The 27,613-nt window shown below is 37.5% G+C and overlaps 1 protein-coding gene across 1 annotated transcript in view; it reads right to left on the bottom strand.

The window, feature by feature from the left end:
- ADGRV1 (adhesion G protein-coupled receptor V1) overlaps nucleotides 1-27,613 on the bottom strand; it is a gene marked incomplete at its 5' end in the record, with an annotated part of 563,397 nt that overhangs the window by 319,227 nt on the left and 216,557 nt on the right. The window contains 9 exons of the mRNA XM_082650308.1: nucleotides 2,383-2,790; nucleotides 6,745-6,987; nucleotides 12,085-12,256; nucleotides 13,112-13,229; nucleotides 16,832-17,868; nucleotides 19,324-19,459; nucleotides 20,117-20,291; nucleotides 22,735-22,878; nucleotides 25,857-26,330. Of these exons, the coding sequence (XP_082506434.1) occupies nucleotides 2,383-2,790; nucleotides 6,745-6,987; nucleotides 12,085-12,256; nucleotides 13,112-13,229; nucleotides 16,832-17,868; nucleotides 19,324-19,459; nucleotides 20,117-20,291; nucleotides 22,735-22,878; nucleotides 25,857-26,330 (2,907 nt within the window). The remainder of the gene's footprint in view (nucleotides 1-2,382; nucleotides 2,791-6,744; nucleotides 6,988-12,084; nucleotides 12,257-13,111; nucleotides 13,230-16,831; nucleotides 17,869-19,323; nucleotides 19,460-20,116; nucleotides 20,292-22,734; nucleotides 22,879-25,856; nucleotides 26,331-27,613) is intronic.

The raw sequence follows: 27,613 nt of genomic DNA, 5'->3' as shown, positions 1-27,613 counted from the left end.
AGTAAGGTGGATGGACCTAGAGACTCTCATACAGAGTGAAGTAAGTCAGAAAGAGAAAAATAAATATCGTATGCTTACACACATATATGGAATCTAAAAAAGAATAATGGTTCTGAAGAACCTAGGGGCAGGACAGGAATAAAGACGTGATGTAGAGAATGGACTTGAGGACATTGAGAGGGTGAAGGGTAAGCTGGGACGAAGTGAGAGAGTGGCAAATGTAAAACCAACAGCTAGTGGGAAGCATCTGCATAGCACAGGGAGATCGGCTCACTGCTTTGTGACCACCTAGAGGGGTGGGATAGTGAGGGTGGGAGGGAGACGCAAGAGGGAGGAGATATGGGGATATATGTATATGTATAGCTGATTCACTTTGTTATAAAGCAGAAACTAACACACCATTGTAAAGCAATTATACTCGAATAAAGATGTTTAAAAAATAATAAATAAATAAATAAATAAAACCAAATAGGCTATTCATGTAACCCTTGGTTTGCAAGGGTGCTGTTCTCAGCACATTATACTAACTTCTCTAATTCTCACAACATTCCGGTGAGGAAGATGCTAGTGTTATTTTGCTTTGTTTCCAGATAAGGAACCTGAGGCAGAAAGAGGATGCCTAGCTTTTCCAGGGAGACAGAGATGATGAACAGCCAATCCCAGGAGGCACCTGTGACAGCCACCCTTCCCTGACTCAAAACATCCCCCCATTTGCTCGTCCTAAAATAACAACACAGACTGACTCAGTCTGCAGACAGTTCAGTCAAAATTATTGCAAGCATGAAACACAAAACCAGGTAGGAAAATACAGAGCCAAGTCTATATCATCATTCGTATGATTATGAAATAAATCAAATGTAAAAAGTAATTATTGAAATATAAGATATATAATATTAAAAAGTATATGATAAAAAGAAATATGCTGGATCTAAGTAGCCATTTTACATAAACAGCAATGAAAAGAACTCCCCAAATTATCAAAACTGTCTTTCGAAAAAGTGGAAAACCTGAATCAACCATGGGGAAAACTTTAAAAACTGTCAGGAGAGAAACAAAAAAGTGGGGGACGCTTATGGAAAAGGAGGGTCTATCAAAGTCTCACAGAAGAAATTATTCCTGTGGTTTTTCAACACAAAATTAGAGGCAATGCCTCCTGACCTGTGTTTTACCAAGCTTCAATGACCTGGAAACCAAAACCCAATGAAATTAAAAATTTGCATATCAAATCCAGCAGTCTTAAAAGACAAATACTATTATTAAAGCAAATGACAGTGTTTTAAATAATTTTCATTGCACCATACCTAGGAAAATCAAGGGATAGACTATTATGTCATGACAAAAATTTGCCCAAACCACAGCTGAGTTTTATCCAGAACATCTTTATAGTGAGTCATTTAAGGCTGTTGCTCTTTTTAGCACAGTAGCTGTTTCTACTGAACATAAATAAGTAGTCACTTCTACTACTAACTAAACAATAACTAAGATCTGTTGAGCTCTTCCTATAAAGAAATATATAGCATAAAGCAGATTCTGTTTCAAAGAAGTTAGAATCTGAGGGATAATAAAACTTACAAATATGAAACAATTTCACATAAAATACAAGACCTTATAGAATGACATTGTATCAGTACTTGGAAGTTCTATTCTGTATTCCTGAATTCGAGGATATCTTAGAGCACATATGAAGTACATATGGGACATAAGAATGGTTGCCAGATAAAGTATAAGTGACTCTATTTGAATTTCAGATAAGCAACCAATAACTGCTTGATACAAGTATGTCCCAAATACTGCCTGTAAATAAAAATATTTTTATTTGTGATATACCTATAATAAAAAATATATTCATTGTTTATTTGAAATTCAAAGTTAATTGGGCATCTTGTATTTTATTGTTAAAATTTCAACCCTACCATGTGATTATCTACATTTTCAATGCCGGTTTCATTATTGTCTTATTCTAATTACTATATGTCTAAATCATGAAAAAGTTTTACGTTTTATGGATATGCCAGGCCCCTCTTAATAGCTATTTTTCCCAATTTTTGTTATTATAAGTAACGCTGAAATAAACATTCTTATTATATATATAATTGCATAAATATTCCCCACACCTATTAGCGCTTTTCTTCTTACTCCCCCCCCAGTTTTACTGAGATATAATTGATATATAACCATTAGGTGTCTTTTGATTTTGCTTGTGGTATATGCAAAGAGAAATTTTGTTTACATTTTATGTGGTCAAGTTTATCAATCATTTCCTTTATGACTTTGGGGTTTTGTTTTATGTTTAGAAAGAACTTCCCCACATAAAGTAAATTTCTATGAAAAAAAATGTATGAAGCAGTGTTGCAACTGCTAACATTTGCGAGGGCTTCTTACCTTGTCTATTAAATACATCACAGCGCTGAGCTGTTCATCTGTGTTCTCCGTTGCCACTTTCACACTGATGCTGTGGAGCACCCTGTTGAGAATGTCATCATCCAGGGGCTGCTGCAGCTGATCCGCAAGCCCCCAAAAGGCCTGAGAAGCCGCGTCAGAGACAAGAGTGATGTTAGCAGTCCCATACACTTTATCAATTCTGGCACCACCTTTTGGGTCAAAAAGCACAATCTGGAAGCGTTTAGGAAATGGATTTAAAGACCCTGTCTCTGGTGTTAGGATGACATCCAATATGGTGTTTCTCTGGCCAGGTTCAAAGATCAACATGCCTTCAGTTCTCACAAAGTCTTTCCCAGAAATAGCTGGAGATATGAGAGTACGACCAGTTGTCTCAGCACTCCTTAACTCCTAGAAATTAAACAACACCACTTAAGTGAAACTATAAACCTCTGATCTAGTCCTAAACAAATTTTATTTCTCCTAAACAATCTGATGGGCCACAACAATGTTACTATTAAAACGGGAGGTTTTATACTTTTTCTAATTTCCTAAAAAAATTAGAGAGATAAATACACATCATACAGTGATGAGATCAGGAAAGACAGATGCCTTAGAATAGATCAAGAAAGAGAATTAGAAAAGAAATGTCACTACTGCCTCACAGAATTTCTCCAATTGTGAGCTTACTAACAATTTGAAGATATTCAGAGGCATATATGCCCAGGGGTCAGATCATGTATGTCCATCATACAAAGTATGGCAGGAAGACACTGGAGGATTCCAGCAGGAGAGAGACACACTTTATTTCATATTTTCATGAGTATTCTGGCTCTTGTGGATAGTTAGGCTGTAGAAGGGGATGAGGATGGAAGCAGGAAGAAGAGATAGAACGTTTTTACATTAGTTCCTGCAAAAAAAAAAAAAAAAAAAAAACCGAAACAAACGGTAGTTTAGGTTGTATAAGTAGAAAGAGTAAGAAGTACTCAGACTGGGAATATATTTTGAATGTAGAGTCAGCAGGACTTTCTGATTAATTCAGTGCTGGATGGAGAGGCAAGGAGAACTCCTGGCTGTGTGCCTGAATGAAAGGCAGTAAACTGGGGGAAAATAGTGCTAAGGGAGAAATCAAGAGTTATGTATTATATGTACTAAGCCTGAGATGCCTTTTAGACAATTCAAATGAAGATGTCAGGTAAGAGCAATCAGATATATGAGTCTGGATCCAGGGCAGTGAGGAGGGTAGTGATAAAAATTCAGGAGTTCTCATTTTACAGATGATGTTTAAAGAAAACAGGTATGGATGGTCTAGCCTAGAGAGTAAGTCTAGGTGGACCCCAATATTTATTGGTCAGGAAAACCAACACAGGCAACAGGAAGGAGCTGCCAGAGAGAAAAGGTTAAGAGTAGGAAAGTGTGGTGCTCCAGAGGCCCAAAGGAGAGCACACATCCAGAAGGAGGAAGTGATCAAGTGTTACAAAAAGTGAAAAATCAATGAAGAAAAAGGGTTTTCAAGAGCCTCTGCAGCATAATGATAGGGAAAAAAAGCCTTGCTGAAGGAAAAAACACAAAAGTCTATTGGCCTCAGAATGGAGAAATGAAACTATCCACTGGAATACCATATAACAGGAAAAATGAAAGAACTATACACATTAGCACACATATTTCTCAAAAACACTGTTGAGCAAAAAAAGCACACCATAAGACAATACAACTGGAAGAATCTCATCTGCATAATTTCCAAAACAGGTAAACCTAAACAGCATATGGTATGTGGTAAAACTATAAATAAAAACAAGGTAATAATTCATCACGTAATATAGGGTAGAGGTTATCTGCAAGATGGGGAGAGGTTATTCTGCAAAGGAAACAGCAGGATGGCATCAGAGAAGAGGTCATGGCAGCTAAGATTCTGATTAAGTTGGATTTCTTAAGGTAGGTGGTGATGATTTTATTACTATAAACTGCACATATACATTCTGTTCACTATTTTCTGGTAGAAGTTATTTCACAATTCAGACATTTAAAGGAAATGGAACAATCAAAATGTTCTTGTGTTTATAAAATACATATAACAAACACAAACAAGAAGCACTATGCAATTGAAAAGCAACAACGAAAATCAATACAGAAATAGCCTTTGATAGAATAAGCAATGTGAGAATAAGAAGGAAAGGCATATTCTTTCTTGAACTTGTAGGGCTTTGGTCTAGTACACATAGATACAAATGAAATATCTGGAATTGGTTTTCAAATTTGGCTTAGCTATAGGCCTATTTAATTTAAAGATAACTGGAATGAGTGATATTTTCATTATCTCAAATCCTTATATCCCTTAACTTTAGATCACAAATATGTAGATATAAGGGAACTTATGTACCACATAGTATTTATGTACAAGGAATGCTGACCTACTGAAGCGTAGGTATGCTACAGCTATTGTTTTACCTACATTATTAAAATCTGTTTAAAGTAAAAGCAAAATTAATATCACTGTAACAGAATAGCAACTTGGTCCATAATTATTTTCTCATCCTTGTCAGCTACTGGAAACTAGAATTGTATGACTTTCTCTTCTAACAAGGTGCCTAGCATTGAGAGAGAAAATGCAGGGGCAATGAAGCAACAGGAAAATAAAATCATACCAGAGAGGTAAAACTTTTATTTCTAATTTTTTAAATGAAACTTTTTATTTTGAGATAATTATAGATTCACATGCAGTTATAAGAAATAATAAAGAGTGGTCTCCTGTGCCCTTTACCCAACATCCCTCGCTGGTAACATCTTGCATTATTATAATATATCACAAGGATATGGACGTTGATAGAGTCAAGATACATTTTCATCACCAGAGATCCTCTATGTTGATTTTTATAGTGTTATAAAAATGCTATGAGTTACATGCTAGTGACAGCATGTATTTTGCAAGGAATCATTTGTGGATAATCTAGAAAGAATATAAATAAATATGATAAGAGATATTGGCATTCACACTCTTATACTGGCATTTTCATCTCCCCTTTCCCCTGAGTGTGTGAACTAAAGTATGCCTCAAATCTTTTTATCCCTTCTTTCCGTCTTCCACTCTACAAAGTAGTGAGCATATGATGATATATATTTCATGGGAGAAGAAAGAAGCACAATTTTTTTTCTCATTTCTCTTACGATATTAAATGCTTAAAAGAAAAAAAAAAGCCAAAATCTCCATGAATCAAAGTACTTCTTTTCATGTTCGTACTATTTCAACGTTATTTAGGATGGAGTTGATTTCTAGAGTCTCATATGATATAGAGTGTCTTCTCACCTGCCAAGCTGTAGACTTTGTCATAAAGACAACTTTTCTTCCTGGCAAGCTTCCAGGACAGCTCACTACCCACAGCTCCAGTCTTAACCTCCTATCCCTGACTCACATGATTGCTACAGCAAACTGGCTGCACAAATGTTGTATTTTATATACACAGAATGTTCTATGTGTTTGAGCCACTCAACAACCAAAGACATACTAAACAGCACTTTGTATAAAAAAACAGAAAACAACTTTGATACCTTGAGGCCTAAAGTGTCATCAGCTTTGAAATCTTGAAACCGGGGAAATGGTAGCACTGTCCGGAATGGTAGTTTCCAAATTGTGGGGTTTTGGGAGTTATATGAGTCAAGGGGAAATAAGAGAGGGCTAAGGTGGGCAAGCTCCAACCTCTACAATCATGCTTGAAGAAAAGTAGATGCACACTTTTGCTTTAATATGTTAGAGTTTTGCTCCTAAAACAAAGTTTAAAACATAATGTTCGGAAGGTATAGCATGTTGTGTGGACCAGCCCCAGGCTCTAGTTGCTTAGCGTTTCGTAGCATTACTCTTCTGAATCCCTGGATACCCACCTGCTCCTTCTCTTTCACTTGATGTCACCTAATATGATGGATGTGAAAAGTGGCTGTGAGACCTCATGAACTCATGGATTTAAAGAAACATAAAGATCAGTTACTGTTTGAAGTCCTGAAGAAGATTTTCAACTAGTTCAGGTAAAAATCAGAACAAAGACCCATACTTTTTGTTTCTGGTCTTATACAGTTTCATTCTGAAGAAATTTCAACTCTCTACAGATTTTATAGAACAGATTTATGTAAGACGCTTTGCACTGTATAATCAACTTTTCCAAAAGATAAAAAAAGACAAAAGACTATCATTTTAAAACATGATCTAAGTGAAAAAAACTGAACTGTTTCAAGGATAAAGCTTAATGTAATAAACATAATGTGAATTATGATGGTAATTCAGAAAATAATACATCAATTCTTCTCTGTTTCATTATACATGCTACAGTTAAAGAAGAAAACCTTACTGTGTGATAATACATACTGCATGCTTACCTGGGTGCTGAAGTTAACAGACATCATTAGTCCTGTCCCAGAGTCTCTGGCCACCTGCAGACTGATTAGAGTGGCCTTCTTATGAGCCACCGGCAGCCGAGAACCCACAGAAAAATACACGAGACTTAGAGGTTTATCACTCTGTAATAATTTAATCTGTGCAAATCTGGCACTATTGTTTATGGCTGCTCCAGCAGTTACTTCATACAGTTCCACAAAAAACTGCATTCCAACTTGACGTATCTGACAATGAGATAAAAGGAAAAAAAAAAAAAGGATGATTACTAATAGATTTCTATTTTAAGATAATTCTGATATTAAGAAATAGTATTATTCATATACATTATTACAGAAATAAGTATACATATAGAGATACATTCTGTATAATTACAGAATTAAGTTCTTATGTTAGATTACCATGAGATTATTTTTGGTCTTTCTTTAATACCTTTACTCTCTCTGGGTGAGCTTCTTACTAGAAAATCAATGTCAGGAAGCAATCTATGCATACTTCAATAAGCAAAAGGATACATAAGATATATTCGTACAATGAAATGTTACCTAGTAGTTAAAAAAAATGAACTATTTCAATATTTTTCAACATGGGTGGGTCCAAAATCATGATAATGAGTAACAAATCAAGTTGCATAATGATATGTATGGCATGCTACAATAAATGTAAAATTTTAAATTACATAAAGCTTACTACACTTTGTTAATGGATACATATTTATTTAAAGAGTAAAAAGGAAAATAAGACACCATGATGGTAGTTATCTCAGGTGGACGGGTGGCAATGCGGGTAGGGCAGGGTGTGGAATTGAAAAAACATGGGATAGGAGTGAAAGGGAGCTTCAGTTTTGTAAGGTTTTATTTTTAAAGGGTTTTACATAAATATGACCAAATATTGACGAGTTAATTTAGTGATTTTATGTATTTTTCAAAATTTCCCTAAATTCTGTATCAAGAAATCTAAATTTAGTCTGTTGGTTACAGTTTGCTCATGTTTTACCTTGGTTCTTTCTCAACAATCTCAAATAATGTTTCAAAGCCTGAATTCAATTCTATAACATACTGTCAATCACCTGTTTTTACTTACTTGCTCTTACACAATAATCTGAAAATCTTAGCAGCATTTTTAGCTTCCTAGCATAACTCCAAGAGCTAAGCTGAAGCATTTTCAACTGCATGTATCATTGTCTAATTTGTTATAATGCATCATTTTTATTTATCAGCAAGGACCTTATTCATCATTTGTTTTGTGATCATTTTAATGAGAATCATTATGTCATGAAGCAATACAACAAATTCTTTAGTATTATTCAAAATGAGTTGCTTCTTAGTAGCACAATAAATGAACTTAATCTCTTTTTATTGTCTAAAGAAATATATTTAGTTTTCCTGTGGTATATATTATGCTTTACTTTTGCTGATCAACTCTCAGTAAATATTGAAATGAAGGTAAATGCACTCTTCCCGCTTTTGAGAAACTAAACTTGGCAAATACAATAAACTGAAGCACTAGAAAAGTATGGGTAACTATATTCAATAACTATTATTCCCTAATGGCCAATGAGCTTGAACTCACAATAGTTTCATTTAACTAAGGATTTCAATATTACATTCCAACATACTCCTGTCTTTGTTTTTCAGCATAATATTTCTTCTCATTGTGATGATGATTAAAACATTACTTATAACTACTTTGAGTCAAAAGAATATGTTATAATCTAAGTAAGGAACCACGCAAATTGAACAGTGTGCAGATGGGTGCCAACACATAATTAGAAGAGACAAAAGGAATCTTCCAGTCTTACAACAAAATACTCTCTTCAAACAATATGCCTGAAGTGTATTGGGAAAGCAAAACTCACAGATCATTATCTGAACCTCTCTGGACCTAAATATGACTGGAGACCTCACAAGAACTCAAGTTCCTTTCCTAGTTAGGGCAGCAGCATTCCAGGATGATGTTTTGCCCAACTAGTATAAAATAATTTTTCCTGGGCCCAGACCTGCTCAGAAGCAAACAAAATAATAATGAAATAATGTCTTACTTAAATACTTTTAAAAAATATTTGCAACAAATGTTTAGACAATCTGTTTGGTTTAAACAGATTTTGTGGGCTAAGAAATGCATCCTAAGTTAATTAACTATGACCTTTATACATTTTGCTAATACAGAACCATAAGACAGAACCACAGAACAGTAAGATACCCAGCAGAGAAAGGGTAAATGGACTGGAATTCAAAAGATGAGTTCTAATCTTTGCCAAGTAATTGACCTGGGGAAAGTTACTCAAATTCTTTATAACTTGAAAATGAAAATTTTGAATAACTATAGGGACGATAATTAGAGATATGATAGAGTAGAAAAACTTTCAGTTGAGCGTCTTTAGGAGAAACCACCATCAATCACTGGCGTAACTCTACAGATGAAAGTGTGCATTGTGTTTGCTGTGTTGTTTTGTTGTCACTCCCCTGCCACCAGGATTGATGTGGCTACTACTCAAGTCACTGAATCACCTCGGGCTCTGTTCCCATCCATTCGGAATAATAGTAACCCTCCCTTGTGAAGGGCCAACTCCTTGCCAAGAACCGTGTGAAAAAACCTCTTAGTCATTATCTCATTTAATCTAACAGCCCTATTATTAACTCAACCAAGTCTGGGAAGCTCAGGAAGGCTAAGCAACTTGTCTAATGTTACCCATTCATTGCGGCGTGCGGGCTTCTCATTGCGGTGGCTTCTCTTGTTGCGGAGCATGGGCTCTAGGCGCACTGGCTTCAGTAGTTTTGGCTCATGGGCTCAGTAGTTGTGGTGCACGGGCTCTAGAGCTCAGGCTCAGTAGTTGTGGCGCACGGGCTTAGTTGCTCCGCGGCATGTGGGATCTTCCTGGACCAGGGCTTGAACCCGTATCCCCTGCACTGGCAGGTGGATTCTCAACCACTGTGCCACCAGGGAAGCCCCTTAAAAACTTTTAAAAAGAAAATTCTTGGAATTTCCCAAGTTTAAAAAAAAATCAGCGGGAACTCAATATTTTAAAAAACATATTTTCTAGCTCTGTCACTACCAAGATGGCTCACAGAAGCATCTTTGTCAACCATGACCTCTCATGCCTATCTCCAGAACATACACTCACGATCTCTGAAACTCTTTTTGATGAAAGAAATCAAGTTCTTAGACAACAGTCGATTGGATGTCTTAGAGCAGGAAAAATCAAGATGGCTCTAGAACACAGGTTATTGCTATAAAGCAAATAAGCATCCAGAGATATTTAAAGCAATATGAAAAGACAAAAGACTAGCTTAATAGATCTTTCAGTGTCCATGACATGACTATTTGAGTAGCAAAAAGAAAAGCATTTAGTAAGCAATTAAAATTAGTTGAATTTGAATCTATAATGGTACTTAAAGGAGAAAAGTTATTGTAATGTATTAAAAAATGGTTAAAATGAAAAATGTGAGTATAATAGTGTGTACCTAATATTTTATTAAGTTTAATGTGTAGGAGAATGTTAACATATCAAGACAGTTATATCTTTTATTCAGTATATATTCATTTATTAAGGAATGATAAACATTCTTCTCTTTGTATGTTAGTAAAGAGTTAATAAAAGATGTTAATAAAACAATTATTCCTAGAAAAAGTAAGAATTGCACCAAAAATAGGAATAAATTATTAGGACCTGTGAAACACATACAAATGAAGATGAAAACAAGTAAGAAGTTAAAGAGTACTGTTGGTCACCCAGAAGTTGAAAGATGATGCAGTTGTATGTTTGTCTGAATACGACAGAACAGATGAACTGCAGAGATGCACTAAGATCACAGATTTGTTATCTCATTTCTTATGAGGTAAAGCCTCTAGGTTGCCTTCTTAAAAATTAACAAGATATTAACAAGGCAGGTCTACCTTTCCAATACCACTAATAGACCAGCTCCATGTTCAACAGTGACAGGGCAATGGTTAAGTTAAAGCTGGCACTGCAAAATTTAAAGAACAAATCATTCTGAGGAAAACACATGGTGTTGAAAAAATTAATTTGTAAAGCATGAACTTAAAAAAAAAATGTTGATCTCACAAGTCAAGTCATAAAATGAACCCCAATCAGATGACCAGCAATTCGCATTTGAAACAGCTTCAGAGAAGCACCAGGACCTGTGGTCCTAGCAAAGAACAAAGAGCTCTTGATAACCAAGAGCATGTAACCTTAAGTGATCTGGGACGATTATTCTTTCTCTTCTGGAACCAATACAATTACTACAGTTCTGGGAAGGTATGAAAATATGTATCATTGTAATCTTAGAGAAGATCAATATAACTGTTTCAGTAATTCTCAGAAGGTGAAAAAACAGGTAGAGAAAAAATGAATAAAGAGTTAAATCTACAGGACTGCTATTTAGAATGAGTTTAAATATAGCTATACATCTGGAAATAACTTTATTTGTGCAATGCTTTTTCTGCTGTTTGAAGTGTTTGGCATGTACAAAGAAATCATGATACTTTTGAACATTCATAATATTATGGCTAGTTTTTGTATAAATACTTGAGTTTAATAAATTAAGTAGTAGACAAAGAACAAATACTACTGAGTGCTCCTTAGGCATTAAAGTATCATGAAATAGTCATTTAAAAAAGCCACACATGATTACTAAATGACTAAAGCTCTGTTAGGTCATCAGTGACCGATACCGTTTGAATAATGGAGGTTCCTTTAGAAAGAGGGGGGAACACCTGGCTCCTGGGTGCCATGTGCAACATGAACCAATAGAAATGTATCCAAAGGCTCATCAAGCATGGCCTCGGTGCTTCTTCAGTGGGTCAGAACTGAACTCTCTAGAGAACGAGAGAACTTTCATTCTGGATGAAATCTATGGATATAACACGATGTGACCAAATCTATCAATATGATAAAAGCAAAACACTAAACATTCAGAGTAATCAGAGATATTACTCTGGCTGAAAATGACTCAAGGGATCATTCACACAATGAGCAGGTGGGCCAGGAAGAATCATGGAAATGACAAGAAACAGAACAGAGAAAACTGATGAGCTGTTTTTTTTAGCACTGAGATTCAAGCTTTTTTTTATTACTGACTTACAACATTGTGTAAGTCTTAAGTGCACAAGTGATAAGATTATTTACAAAAATTCATAATGTAATAAATTCTAAGTGTGACATCTATTGCTCATCTAAGAGATTTAGACATTACGGCTACGCGAGACACAAAGAATCTCCACATGAGCAATGTGTAAGTTTCAACAAAGTGGCTTTAGAATGATTAATTGTAAAGAAATATAATCAGAATTTGCCAGTACTGTGTCTCATAGTGTCTTACCTTCCCTGGTTTGGGCTCAATGGTGATAAAGCACTTTGTTTGACCTGCTGTACAGATTGTGGTCCCTGACACAGACAGAAATTCATCTCTCAGGTTCACACCATCTTTTTGGAGCACAGCAGCTGTTTTGTTAAACGTGATTCGCCAAAAGATCTTGACATCTTCAAAGGCTCTAGGAACAAAGCAAAACCTATGCAAATGCAGTCACAGAGTGCATTATTCCTGTAGCTAATGCAGAATGTGTTATCACTGTGCCTGAGTGTACCTCTACATCCAAAGCAGAGCACTTACTCTCCCACTGATAATGTCAAAAATAACCAATTCTCCCCACTACAGTTAAGAAATTAAGGCCAGAGTTTACATGGCATTTCTTTAACCACATTTTATTCAGTACTAATTAAGTATTTATTGAACTATGATTCCTGATGCTATGTACCAGAAATATGAAAATAAAAATTATAGAGAACTTTTGCCTTCAACTAAGTGTTCCTCATTTGTCTTTTAACAAGAATCCTTCTAAAGGAAAAACACTACTGCCAAAATGGTTGTTACTATAAAAATAAAGGGCAAGAGATGACTTACATTTTCAGAGAATATTCAGTCCCAAAATGGATAAGGTAATACAAATACATGTACATGTGTGCATACCAAGTGCATGTACATGATGAACACTCATGTACACTATACTGTACTAAGTTGCAAGCAAAACGAAGGTAATCCAAGTCTCCCTAACAGTAAATGGTTGTGTATTCAGAGTGATCAGAGAAGAGTAAATACGATAAAGTGATGACTTACATAATCTAACATCTGTATGGTACTTTATAAAGTACAAAATGTTAAGGCAGCCCCAAGTTATGTTCATAAACCAAGTGTGTTAAACCACAGATTAGGAACTACAGCATCTGAACACTGACATGCCAAATTCCACCCTACCTTCTTCTACCAACATTTCATCCTGCCTCTACCATTTTATGAATTCAAATTGGATACACAGGATGTTACTTCTTCCACATATATATAAACATACCTGTTTGGCTGCCTTGTGACAACAAGATGCAGTCTGCTCATCTCAGCTCCTTCACTCAACTCCAGTACACTCTGGGACTCCTCACTGAATCCTATGATGCCATTGTGAAGATCACTCCCTGAAAAGAAAAATAGAAGATTATAATATACTTAAGACTTTAAACGATCTCCAATGCTTCACTAATCTTTCCAGCTCAGATGGTATAAAACTGAGACATTCAAAAGTGAATGGGGTGGGAGGGAGCTACAACATTTAATGATCTTTACTAAAAACAGACTAGAATCAAAATGATCACATCAAGGTAGCTGACACTTTGAGAACAGAAGATGAAAAGGAAAAAAACATCAAATCCTGCTTCCCATAATGACAACATGCTCATCTCTCTCTGATGAGGCTCTACTTTTTATTTCATAGTCCTTGATACTACTGTTTAAAATCAGTGCATCCTGACAGAATATAAGTTCTTCTCAGAAGCAACTGTTTTATTTACTGCTGTATCCCTGGTACCAAAACAGTGTTTAATAAATATTTAGTGAATACATGAACTCCATCTGACTGTTTACTTTTCTATAAGAGAGTTGACCCGAAAGACCATTTATGTTTCACATTTGGTTATTTTCCCCAGAGAAAAACAGAACTATTAAGGAACTCTTGAGAACCTCTGAGTAAAAGAAACTCCTCTGAGCAACTCTTGAGGTTACAGGCAGCATCATTCTACAAAATTGTGTTTAAACTGGAACAAACCTAGGGCCCACACTACACTGAAATAGTCACTCCAAATCCTTGCCAAAAGGTAAACTAGCTTCTCAGACCAGAGAAATACCAATAAACAGTTCCTGCTGCTTTCTATTTCTCAATGACTCAGTTTTGCAAAGTGATCCTAAAAGCAATGATCCAAATCAATCAGCCTCAAAAACCATTCGTACCCCTCACCCTGAAACCTGACTCCTGAGATTCCAAGTAGACAGAACTTCTGTAAGGAAACAGAAAACCACTGAACTGTCCCGAAAGGGGAAAGCTGGTGGTTACCAGCCCATATTTTGCAGGTCTGAAGTGTGAGCAAATGTGGAGCCCATGGCTTAGGGACGTGGAGGTGATGGACGACTTTTATCCTGGTGCCTCATGTGTGTTTTGTCTCAGCCAGATGCCCATCCTCATCCTCACCAATTAATCACTACAATTGCTTCTTAGCCCTGCGTCAGAACCAGACCTCAACTTTTTTTTCTTCAGCAGCAACTGTTTTCTTGTCACTTTTAATGGGAATTTGGTCTCTCAGTTAATAATAGATTATAAGCTTCCCACAGGCAGAACCTTCGTTTTCTTTTTCAATGCAATAGCAACTAGCATGGTTCTAATGAGTATAATACTTCCCTTGCCACATCTACAATAATGAGGTTGATGTCAAATTTCTAGTAAGATGAATCAAACTTCTAATGTGCCAATGATCAAAAACAAAACAAAATAAACTATTTTCCCCTGATTTATCTTGAAAGTTTGTTCTAAAATCTAAATGTGAGATTATAAAGATTAAAGGTAAGACAAATAAAAATAAGAGGAATCAGCAAAATTAATGATAGAGTTAAAACAGAAATACTATGTTAAAATAAAAAGCCAGGTGAGGAGGGACTTCCCTGGTGGCACAGTGGTTAAGAGTCCGCCTGCCAATGCAAGGGACACAGGCTCGATCCCTGGCCCGGGAAGATCCCACATGCCGTGGAGCAACTAAGCCAGTGTGCCACAACTACTGAACCCACACACCGCAACTACTGAAGCCCACACGCCTAGAGCCCGTGCTCTGCAACAAGAGAAGTCACCTCAATGAGAAGCCCATGCACCGCCATGAAGAGTAGCCCCTGCTCACCACAACTAGAGAAAGCCCACAGCAACGAAGACCCAATGCAGCCAAAAAAATAAAATAAAATAAAGTAAAATAAAATATTTTTTTTAAAAAGCCAGGTGAGGAGAAAATGATAGGAACATTCACAGACAGAGTAAGGGAACTTAGGGTACACGACATGCAAAAGTGCTGGTGAATTACATCATGTGACACTAAGAGGAGCCAATCATTTGCCAAGTATGTATGATGCCATGTGTTAGGTAGGGAAGTTCTCATTAGAGAACTTCATCGAGGCTCAACTGAGTGACTGGTAAGTTAGGCTCAGAGCTGATAAATGGGAATTTGCCTGGTGAGTTAGGCTCAGAGCTGATGCATGGGTAGGCACTGGTACGCCATATTGATATAGTATCAGCACGCCATATTGGTATGCGTTGGTATGCCAAACTGAACTGAGGAGCACTTCCATTCCAGTTGGAATACAGCTGCTGTCTTGAGCCCCCAGAGAACCCTCTGTCACCAGCCTAACCAGTATGAGATCTCCCTGTGATCCAGTAACTAATGGGGTAATGTTTGGGACAGCAAAAAGCCTCCAGCAACCATTGTGATTGGTCTGTGCCTCTGTCAAACTAATTGCTAAATACTTTGTCAGCTCTGGTCTTATTCAAATAAATGTAATAAAATATCTATTTCATGGAATGGGGGAGGAGGCTGTTGAGTGCCAAAACAATTTTAATAGAAATATATAGATGGCATTAAGCTAATGTGAATCAAAATCAGTAAGTAATTTGGAGAACAGAATTTGACTTTACAATATTCAATAAACTGAAGGAATAGGAATAAATGACAGTTCTAATTGGTGTAAATTTGCAGGGTAGCATAAATGAGATGATGCTGGGTATAAAAGTTACACGATTGTAAAATTATGACTGAATTATAACTGAATGGCTAAAATAAATAAAATTCTAGGAAGCACCAAATCCTAAAAGGGGATCATAAACATGTTTATTCTAAATATTTCCTTTTATAAAAAACAAAGCATAAACACTAAATGATTTATTAATTCCTCAATTAATGGTTGAGCTGGGTCAAAATATAGGCTACATAACTTTTAATTTTCTTTTTACTATGTTTTACCATAGTGTTATCTGAAACTCTAAAACACTGTGTAAAACTCATAACTGTTTGTATGAAAGAGTGGAGTAGGTAAGAATCATGAGACAGCCTTGTCAATACTCTAATTACAGTAAGGTACTGACAAGCTGAGCTAAGCCACTTAAAGAAATATAGTATGATTTCAGAGGAAAACTGCAAATTATCACCAAAAAATTTTATAACATGCATGAGGAACTCTATATATGCACACACCTCCCCAATAGTCCAAAACTTATATAAACTGCACTGGTTCAAAAGCAGAACAAAAGGAAACAGTTTTAATATATTTCCAACAGATATAAAGAATTTTCTGACAATGAAATCTTAGACTCTGGGATAGATTAATGAAAGTGGTTGGGAAATTCAGAATGAGGTTTCAAAACAGGACAGGCAATCATGTTTGGGTGATTAAATATATTTCAGAAGAAGTACATGAACTTAAGTATTTTTAAGGTTTTCCCTTTATTGTGAAAGTACAGATTTATAAATTGTGTAACTGTTTAGCTGGCTCTGAGCTAAGTGACATTTACAGTCCATTAAACTCTAGCCTGGCACCTCCGAACAACATCATGAGTTTATATTATGGGTTCATGCCATAGGAAAACAAAATTTTAATGATTCACTATGGGTGAGTCAAGTAATTCCCCTTCTTAAATTAAAGATAGAATGATCTTATTACAAATTCTGTATCACAAAAGTACATTTTTAACTCCATCACTCCAAATATATACCTGTAATGATGATCATGGCAAAAGCTGCAAACCCACTGTCATCCTTTCCCTTCACAATCTGTGCTCCCCCTTGTGGGTCTGTGAGAAACACGTAGAAGAATTCTTGCCCCTCAGGCTCATCATCATCCAAAATTTGAACAAATACTTTACGTTCTCTTTCTCCATCTACAAATGTAAGGATAAGAGTTTGCTCTTCAAAATCTTCTTCTTCAGTTGCCCATCTTAGGTTGGAAATCCCATGGATGTCAGGAAAGGGCAATGCATTTGGTTCCTTCTGAGCAGATCTTTCACCAAAAGTCTTAACTGTTACACTGACATCGCCAGTAGACCCACCAGTTCTTCGGACAAGAACTTCTGCAGCGTTAAACGTGCCATTCTTCATTTCTTCTTCGACATAAACAACAGATGGCCCAAGACTAAATGTTCCATGAGGGGAAACATCTGCAGTTACAGTGAGCACATCAGGCTTCTCAGACATAGCAGACGTACCAGTCGCAACCACTTCGGCAGTTATCTTGGTTGTGTCAGGGTGTGTGGTAGAGGAGTCAGTTTTTAGAGGAAGAGCTGTGTCCGTTGCTATAGCCACAGTTGTCTTGGGGAAAGAAACATCCATTCCTGCCAGGTCATCATTATCCAATATTGTGATCACTGCCACACTGAAATCTAGATTCAGGCGAGGTCTCTGATTAGCATCAAATTTTTGTGATCCTTTAATTTCTACTGAAGTTAGATTAATGTAAAAAATTTCTTCTATCTCAGGAAGCTCATCATCAATAATAGTTATTTCAAAATCAACCTCAGCATGGAATTTTTGGAAAAGCAGCCCCCCATTCTGAACAGGCTCAAAGTCTTCCAGGGGCTTTGCCATTCCTGCAGTTGTCTGATAGGAAACTTCAATAAGATCCCCGTGGAACCCAAACAGTCTTTGTACATGTAATCTGATCATCTGTGTATCCTCTGACACTATGATATTTCTTGAACTAGGGGAAAATTGAAAGACTCCCATTGGTTCAATTTCAGCAACGGTGAGACCTGATCTGGAAAAAAAAAATTAAACCATGAGAGAACTGATGAAAAATAGCAATACCACTATAGAGATTCATCTTTCACACACTTAAGATACTGCTCATGAGGACATCTTAAAAATGACATGCCCTTTCAAATTCCATAAAACCCTATTTACTTATTGATGAATATACCAGAGCACAAGAAAGATAAGAACAGGAGCTGCACAGGTGATAGGACCTAACAAGGTCTATATATATATATATATATATATATATATATATATACACGGAGAGAGGAGGCGGGCAATGCCTGGCCTAGGGTAAGCACTATAAAACTGTTAGCCTGAATCACTTTGCTGTACAGTAGAAATTAACACAACATTGTAAATCAACTATACTTCAATAAAATAAATTTAAAAATAAGAAATAAAAAAAACTGTTAGCTATTATTGTTATTGTTAAAGGTATGTGAATTTTTTAAGCTAAAATACGTTGTGTCCAAACACTTTTTGAATGGCATATGTATAATCAAAAGCCATATTGGATTCCAACCAATATCTCCTATACATAAATATGTATACAAACACACTTGAACACACACTGGTTTTGCCCACACATTTTTCCCAGTTTCCAAATAAGTAAACTAAAGAACAGAAAGATCAAGTAACTTTCCCAAAGTCACACAGAAAGTAAGTGACACAGCCAGGATTAAACCCAGGGTCTGGCTCTAAGATCAGTCCTCTGTTGTTCTGATCAAATCCATCTCACGTATGAGAAAAGTCAATTGCTTTTGACCAGGACATATTTATCTGCAAATATACTGATATAAATTAAACTCAAAAGAACTACTAGTTCAAGTCACATTATTATCCTACTGTGATTTCTTATTCTTATTCTTTATCTCTTGGAGAAATCAGGTATTTTTGGCTACCTTTCAGAAGACAGTTTCCTTTAAAAATAGTGGCTTTGCCATTTTAAGTTAGACTCCTGTGGCTTTCAGTCTCTTGGCTCCTGGATTGAAGGGGAATCAGAATTTCCTTTCCTCCTGAATTCAGCAACTTGAACCCCAACTCAGCAGCTCATAGGACTGTTCTTGAAATAACGCTGTTCACCCAACCAAAACCATGGAAAGCTGCCAGACCCAGGTTGGAATTCTCCCTGTAGAAGGAGTATTTTAAACCATGTGTGTCCCTGAATAAATGCATTTTCAAAAAAAAAAAAAAAAAGGTGGCTTTGCCATCATGGTTCTTTTTGGAGGTGTCACCTCAGGCCAACATTCTTGAGTGAGAGGTCATGAGAAACGCTCTTCAAGCAAGCAGTGGGTGGTGGCATCTTTGGCAATGCAGGCCATATATTGCTCTACACTAAAACTGTTTTCGCCTCTGCTTCAAGGAGAGAGATCCTTGTGTCTTTTTTTTGTTTCAACAGGTAAATTCCAGCTTATTCCTCAGAGACTTTCTTGGCTGAAAATCAAGTTGGTCTTACCGAAGCTGAGCCCCACCAGGGGCACTGCTCTGCACTCCTGAGAGGTGAATGACAAAGGCCTCTGGCCGACCAGGGCTAGGAAATGTCCACAGCAAGACTCTTTTACTTTCTTCTCCATGGGAAAATGAAAGACTCCCTGACAGGGAACATGAAAAGGGAAGCTGGGTTTCATTTCTGAGTTCTTAAATTGGGATTCAACTCTTAAAAATAGAGTGAAATCTTTCCTTTTCCAAAATTCTATGACAGTCTACAAAAGGTAAAACATTTAAAAAGTCAGTGGGGGAGGGAGTGTAAATAGAGGAAGCTCCGTAGACCACACACACCTTGCCTTTAATCATGCCTCCTTTACAAGGTAGAGGTCAAACCACCTAACTTTTGCACCTCACTGATCCTCACAGAGCTTATGGTATAACTAAAAATAAAGTAGATGAAATAACAGCTGCTCAACTGTCAGAAATATTCAGATGAACATGTAAATGGATATAAAGGTGTGTCTTTTTTGATTATCGTATGGGCCACATTAGGTTTTTAGAACTAACTCCTCAGGTATAAACAGAGTAGTCTGCTTAGTGACCATTATTTCCAGGTGAGGTATGAAGTTTTCCATTTGAACGAATAAAGTTCCTCTCATTCTCACCAAGCAGCCTGTGAAATTCTGATCACTTAAATCTGAGAGGACTGTATTAGGAGGCAAATAGCTCACTGTCCAGAGTAAAGAGGATTCAGGAAAATTAGTGGCCAATTACACATTTCCATGTTCTATAGGGAAAATCCTAGAAAAGCCACAACTCACCCACTTTGGGGGTCATATTGCCAACAACAACGAATTCGGGGATTTTTAACCCAGGAACATATCCAGCCGCCCAGGAAACCTTGAGAGAGCCATACGTGCCTCTCCTAGAAATCACAACTTGGCTTGTTCCAGCGGTGATGTCCAGGAGTGGAAAAGCAGTAGACTCAAATCCAACCTGAGGAAAAACATGCTTAGAACATTTTATTTCTCTCTAAAGGTTCTTGTTTTCTGAAGAGTGGGTTAAAAGTCAACTTTCTCTTTGTTTACACAGTATATTTCCTGTTCTAAAATATAGTCAATTAAAGAGTAGTAGTTAAGAAATGACATGTGAAATTTGAAAATTTATTCTATTTTATAATGCTGATTATAGTTTACAGCTTTATTTTTTTATCAAAATGTAAACCCCTGAATTAACCATATCTAAAAATATAATGGTAATTATGGTTAAATGAAAGGAAAGATTAAACATGGCATTTTAATATGATTTGTTGACGGGTCTTTATAGAACCTAATTTGTCTAGAACTGAAATCTGACTTCTTTCTAAGGTATAATAATAAATTCTTTATTTATAAAGTGAGTACCATGAACTAGATTTTCTATTAAGGTTCTTTTCAGCTCTTTGATTCAATACAATATCTTTTTTTTGAGGATCAGAAACCCTCAAAGATTTTTTTAAAATAACAATCTTTTTCATCCACACCAAGTAAGATCTGGTTTTCAGGGCAACCTTCCCAGGGTACCCTGGGATTCATAGATGAAATAAGTTCTGGTCAAAGAATAAGAATAAAACCAGATTCCTGGATTCACATTGTTATTTAGACAACTCAGTTTACCTCTTTGGTCCCAATATCTATACATTTGGAATACCATAGAATCAACAGTTCTATATTAAGACTCATTCTCCCCATTTTAAATTGGAATGGAGAGGAGCAGAAAGTGTGAGAGGGGCCACAGGACAGCTTCTGAAGCCACAGAAAAGAAAAACCAACAACTTCAATTTGACACCCGCCTAGATTCCTTATTACAGTGAGGCTTCTGGTTAGCAACTGCCAAAATCTTTGGCATATCTGAGCTCATGCTTGCCAAATGGCTAGAGGCTGTTTGAAAGTGCCCTAGGCACATCACACACACACACACACCCCCCACATACAAATACTGGTAAGGAGTACAGAGGATACACCAAGGACAGGAATACTCCATGACTGGCCCTGATCTGGCCCTTTGATGTGACATAATGTTGTGACAACATGCATGGAGAAGGAGAAGAAAATAGTTTACTACACCAAACAAAGGATTCAGGTTGAAAGGAATCTTTGTTATTAACAACCTGTGAACAAAAAGAAGGTAACAAAATGTCAAAGCATTAAATTCTATACCCTCTTTCCTTCTTGAAAAGAGGAGGTGCAGAAAGAAGACAATTCCTCTCAGTTAATTTTAATGCTGGTGGATTCCACTTTAGGGAGCAAAGCAAATTCATTCCCTGGGGAGAAGCAGCCTAGGTGGGAGTAACTGGAGAGCATCCCCTTAATGGCCAGAGACCCTGTTACACAAGCTGGTGGCCAGATCTGCCCACACTCCTGCCCCTCCTGCACAGATTCCACATCCTGGTCAAGGAACTGAAGGAACTCCCACCTGAAGGAGTAGGATGCATGCTTATCCCTTATTATGGTTTATAAAATACACACATTACCGTAGCCAGAGACAGGAGCCCTGTCTTGTTCCTATATTGACAGAATTGGCCTACACAGGAAGCAAAGCCCTCAAGGTATTCTTTGTTCTCATGTGAATTTATAAAGTGATTAGGGAACAATCTTCCCTAAAATGAATTCAGGTAGAAGGTTCAAATACTTAGGTGCACCACTAGCATTAACCTATATCAGAACAAACTTGCCACAGTGAAAAGAGCCCCACAAGTTAAATATTTACAATCTTAGTAAATGAGAAAGTCTGAAATATGAACTGAGGTTTCATTCTAATTTTAATTATTTAGCATAAAATATCTCAATGTTAAATATTCATTTCCAAGAAAAAACCTGAAGTTTTGACTCTAGGTGACTGTTATTTTAAAAACTCTAGGACTTCCCTGATGGCGCAGTGGTTAAGAATGCGCCTGCCAAGGCAGGGGACATGAGTTCGAGCCCTGGTCTGGGAAGATCCCACATGCCACAGAGCAACTAAGCCCATGCGCCACAACTACTGAGTCTGCGCTCTAGAGCTCGTAAGCCACAACTACTGAAGCTCCAGCGCCTAGAGCCCGCACACCGCAACGAAGAGCAGCCCCCCCTCGCCGCAGCTAGAGAAAGCCCGCGTGCAACAATGAAGACCCAATGCAGCCAAAAATTAATTAATTAATTAATTAATTTAAAAATTCGACACCTTACATTCTACAAGACAGAAACTTTCTAAAACTCCAGAAAGGAGATATAGTTTTCTATCTAATGTTGAAAACTGACAAATTATTTTCATATAGTGTATCCACAGTGTCTACTTTGATATTCATAGGATTACTTAGATTTAAGGAAATAGTGAATCTTAAGAAATTCTAAGAATCTTAGTCCTTCCTATAAGAGCTGCCCTCTAGTGGTTCCGGGGTAGTACCACACCCAGGGCCAATTACCTGAGAATTGGCAGCTTTCTCAGGGACTGGAAGGACAGCAGATTTTGCTTCCTGGAGAATTCTTGGCATGCCATAGAAACTTCCACCAACAAGCATCACAGTCACCAGTTGCAAGGTGAAATTAGAGCCCAGGGGTAGGAAGACCTATATACAAACAGTATCAATGACTTTTTTAATAGTAAAAAATAATTTTCAAAGAAAAATACTGACAATTGAAATGAGTCATTAGCATTTCCTCCTTTTGTATCAGTTTCATCAGTATATGCCCTTTCCCCCATGTTACAAAACAAAGCACCAGCAGAAAGACTTTGACGCTAACACTGAGAGCCATACAGTATTAAAAAAAAACACAAATCTGCAAATACTCTCTGTGTGCCCAAATGACCTGAAGAATGATGAGAATCTCAGAAGTAGTATTAGTGATAGAATCACGTGCACAGGAATGGAAAGAGCTCACTGGTGAACAGTGTCAGCTCCTAAAACCAGCAAAACTCACTTTCTCCCTTTTCATTGTGTAGAAACTAAGAACTCTAATGACAGTTACTTAAAACAGATAATGATTTAGGTGTACTGATTATTTGAATACTTGGGACAAATAAAGACTACTAACACCATTTATTAGACTACCAATTTTCAAAGTTTTAGAATCCAACAAAATAGGGAAATCCTGAATTTAAAACCTGGTATTACTTTAAAAGATTTTTTAACACTTATTGATATAATACATTTTTCCATAGAAACCTTGTTACTGATAATGGATAAGCCCCCGTAACCTGGAATATTACTAACAACTCTGTACATCTTTATTGAATGTACAAATAACTATTTCTATGAAGTCTGTCCTTCTTTTAAATGTAATGTACTTAAAACACAAAACACACTCTGAAATGTGTAAAATATGTACTATAGTGGTTTCAAATGTGCAACATGAGGGGAACAGATGTTTTATTCATTCAATCAACCTTCATCTTTTCCAAATCACATTCACTGAACATGAAGCATAGATCAAGTGCTGAGGAAACAGAAATAAATCATGGTGTCCTGACTTCAATCATGTGCCTCCCTCCTCTCCTTGAAGGGTGTGCCCCTTCCCCATGCAGTTCACTGGCTGGGCAGCTAAGGATTTTTTTTGTCCCTATTTCCTAAAGAATGAACGGCCAGATGTCAGCTCAAAGCTCCCAGGCATTTGTGCCTTCCTACCCAACTCTTCTGTTCATGGGCCCGTGCAGCACACATACTTATGGAGTGTGGCAGGTCCCCAAGGTGCAGTAATTAAACATTAAAGTTGAACAGGAGTAATGATGGATTTGGAGAAACGCTGGTTTGCCTACAGAAGAAAAGCGGGTAGACTAATTTGAAAAAGACCTTGAAGGTTTTTAGGAGTTGAGGGTGTTCTGTTTTGCCCTTCCATGTCCCTGATCCAGGACTGTATCACCAATACTATTCTACATATTTCCCATCATTCTTGATGGCTTTGGGCACAAATGGAGTTTACAGCCCCATAATATCCTGTGTGTATCTTGAACACTGCTTATCTGCTTGCTTTTATAATTGGCTGTTCAAGGGCCTTCTCCTGCACTAGACAGGGAGCAACCTGACAACGGAGATTATGTCTTTGTGATCGCTGTAGCTGCTGTGCTTCTCACAATGACTGACACATAGCAAGTGCTCAATAAATATCTGAATAAATGACAGCCGTGAATATAATCTTATCTTGCATTCTAACTTAAATTCTTTTAAACGCAGACTTGTTTCTTTATCGTGCCAATGATTCTTACCATCAGTGAGTACTTCATCTGAGAAGCCTGTTGTTACCCAGGTGAGGTAACTGTTCACTCCCTGGTCCTCATGTTAAACCAACATCAAGAGTCTTCTAGTTTTCAGAGCCTAATGGAAACTCATTCTGTCCCAAGACCCACTTGAAGGTCCTTCTCTGTGGCGGACCTGTCCGAAGTCCTAACTTTTATCAGGGCGGTAGATCAGGTAGATCTATATGTAACTTGTAACTAACATCCCAAACTTTAAAGAGCAATGCATTACACCCAGGGTGTGAGGGGAGAAAGGGACCGCTGGAAAAATCCTCCCCTCAGTTTATGCGCATGTCACATGTTGCCCTAAATAGTCACCTTGGAAGTCTAACTCACATAATAATCTATGTGCAGTCTACACCACACATAGTGGAATGTAAGAGACAGAAGGAACCCATGCAAATTTAAATACACTAATGAAAGATGTTAAAGTAAACAAATAAGAGGAAGCTTTCATAGATGGGTAAGCTAGTAAACTTTTGTTACTCTTTATTGAAAATAGAAATCATAAAAATAATAGAGCTTCAAAACAGTTATTAAGAAATCCATAGATAATTCAAACAGGTATTAAGAAAGCTAAGTATCTTTATCAACTATACCATTAAGTTTTCAAAGTAAAATGACAAGAGGACTACCATCCTTCAAAATGTCCCAGGTACCACCACAGGAGATAATCTAAAAGTGTCCTCTGGTACAGACTTTCTCAACCATGAGATAATTAATCCTCACAGCTATAATGCATCTCATGCATGAAATAAATTAACTTCTCTGCCATGCATATGGAATGATACTAGTTATCTTCTTGGGAGGATGAAAACAGTTGCTCCAATCACTTTCTGTGGATCACACTGAGAAAGACTGCTAGGTACCTATTTGACCCACAGAAAATCCATGTATTCCTAGCACTCTCACCTGATATGTCGGCAGAACAGTCTGCTGTCCTAGGAAGTCTACAAATATCTTCCCTTCAACAAGAATCCAGAGTGTGTGTGTGTGTGTGTGTGTGTGTGTGTGTGTGTGTGTGTGTTTATGTAGCACTTGGAACAATTTCTGGAACTCTGAAGTACTAAATAAGTGCCTGCTACTATCTAGACAAAAATATTTTATCTCCAAATAAGAATATACTTATTTACTTATAATCTGAAAATACTTCAGTATATGTATTATCCAATAATTAGTATGCAGTTTCTAAGGTATTTTCCATGGTTCCATTTAAATATCAGAATAAGACTTTAAACTGATCATGAGATTAACTAGGGCTTTCCTGAAGGAGTTTTATTGGAATGATCAGGAAATTAAAGAAATGCTACAAACCTGACTCTTGACTGACACTGTGTCCAATTTATATCTGGTGCCATCTTTGACCACCAGCTGCCTCTCTGCATCTTCAGTAACAACAGACTGCTTCTTAGGATCAGATGATATTCGATATCCAACAGTCACATCTCCAAATGTTCCAGCAAGCCGGGTTACATTAATTTGGATGAATCTACTAAGGTTCTGCCTAATAAGTATTGACTGGTGATCTGAATACAGGGCAAATACCCCATGTGGGTCATCATTTGCAGAGACAGAGAACCGTGTGATGCATTTTTCTGGATCAAGTTCTGCTCCTCCCTTTACAGAAACAAGCTGAATCACATAAACTTCCTCTATCTCAGGTACATCATCTGGTAGCAAGTTAACATCAAAGCTGGCCTCACTTTCTCCATCAGCAATGGTGAAAAATCCTGTTGTAGATAGAAAGTCTCCAGTAATATCAAACTCACTGCTTAATTCCCAGTAAACCTAAAATAAAAGGAAAAAAACCCCAACAAAGTTATACAATTCAGTATACTGAATCAAAAATCCTTTAAATTAGTTTTCTTCTACTATATACAAAAAAAATTAAGTGTGCATCATTATATTCCAAGTGAAACTTTCCAAGTAGTTAGGTAATTTAGAAAGTATCTTAACTCTTTCAGGCTGTTGTATGCAATTTGCAAGACAGGATTGTAAAATTTCATTTCACCTGCTTCTAAAATAACGTAATTTGAAAAGATAAACAAGTTAACTTTAAAATACCAGTACCACAAATACATTCAATAGTGAACCACAGACAATATTTGAAGGTAAAAAGTAAGTAGATAATCTGACATTCACACTGGAATTTGTTTTTGTTTGTTTTTAATAAAAAGAGAATATCGAGGAGGAGCTTCCAGATGGCGGAAGAGTAAGACGTGGAGATCACCTTCCTCCCCACAAATACATCAGAAATACATCTACGTGTAGAACAACTCCTACAGAACACCTGCTGAACGCTGGCAGAAGACCTCAGACCTCCCAAAAGGCAAGAAACTCCCCACATACCTGGGTAGGGCAAAAGAAAAAAGAATAAACATAGATAAAAGGATAGGGACGGTACCTGCACCAGTGAGAGGGAGCTGTGAAGGAGGAAAGGTTTCCACACACTAGGAAGCCCCTTTGCAGGCGGAGGGCGGAAGCTTCGGTGCCGCAGAGGAGAGCACAGCAACAGGGGTGCAGAGGGCAAAGCGGAGAGATTCCCGCACAGAGGATCGGTGCCGACCAGCACTCACCAGCCTGAGAGGCTTGTCTGCTCACCCACCAGGGCGGGCGAGGTCTGGGAGCTGAGGCTTGGGCTTCAGAAGTCAGATCCCAGGGAGAGGACTGGGGTTGGCTGCGTGAACACAGCCTGAAAGGGTTAGTGCACCACAGCTAGCCGGGAGGGAGTCCGGGAAAAAGCCTGGACCTGCCTAAGAGGCAAGAGACTTTTCCTTGCCTCTTTGTTTCCTGGTGCACGAGGAAAGGGGATTAAGAGCGCTACCTAAATGAGCTCCAGGGACAGGTGTGAGCCACGGCTATCAGTGTAGACCCCAGACAGGGGCATGAGACGCTAAGGCTGCTGCTGCAGCCACCAAGAAACCTGTGTGCAAGCACAGGTCACTCTCCACACCGCCCCTCCCGGGAGGCTGTGCAGTCCACCACTGCCAGGCTCCCGTGATCCAGGGACAAATTCCCCAGGAGAACACACTGCGCGCCTCAGGCGGGTGCAACGTCACACCGGCCTCTGC

Source organism: Grampus griseus (genome assembly GCF_964374135.1).
Source record: "Grampus griseus genome assembly, chromosome: 3".
Classification (NCBI taxonomy): domain Eukaryota; kingdom Metazoa; phylum Chordata; class Mammalia; order Artiodactyla; family Delphinidae; genus Grampus; species Grampus griseus.
The sequence above is the reverse complement of the archived record's forward strand: the minus strand, read 5'-3'. Positions and strand labels throughout refer to the sequence as shown.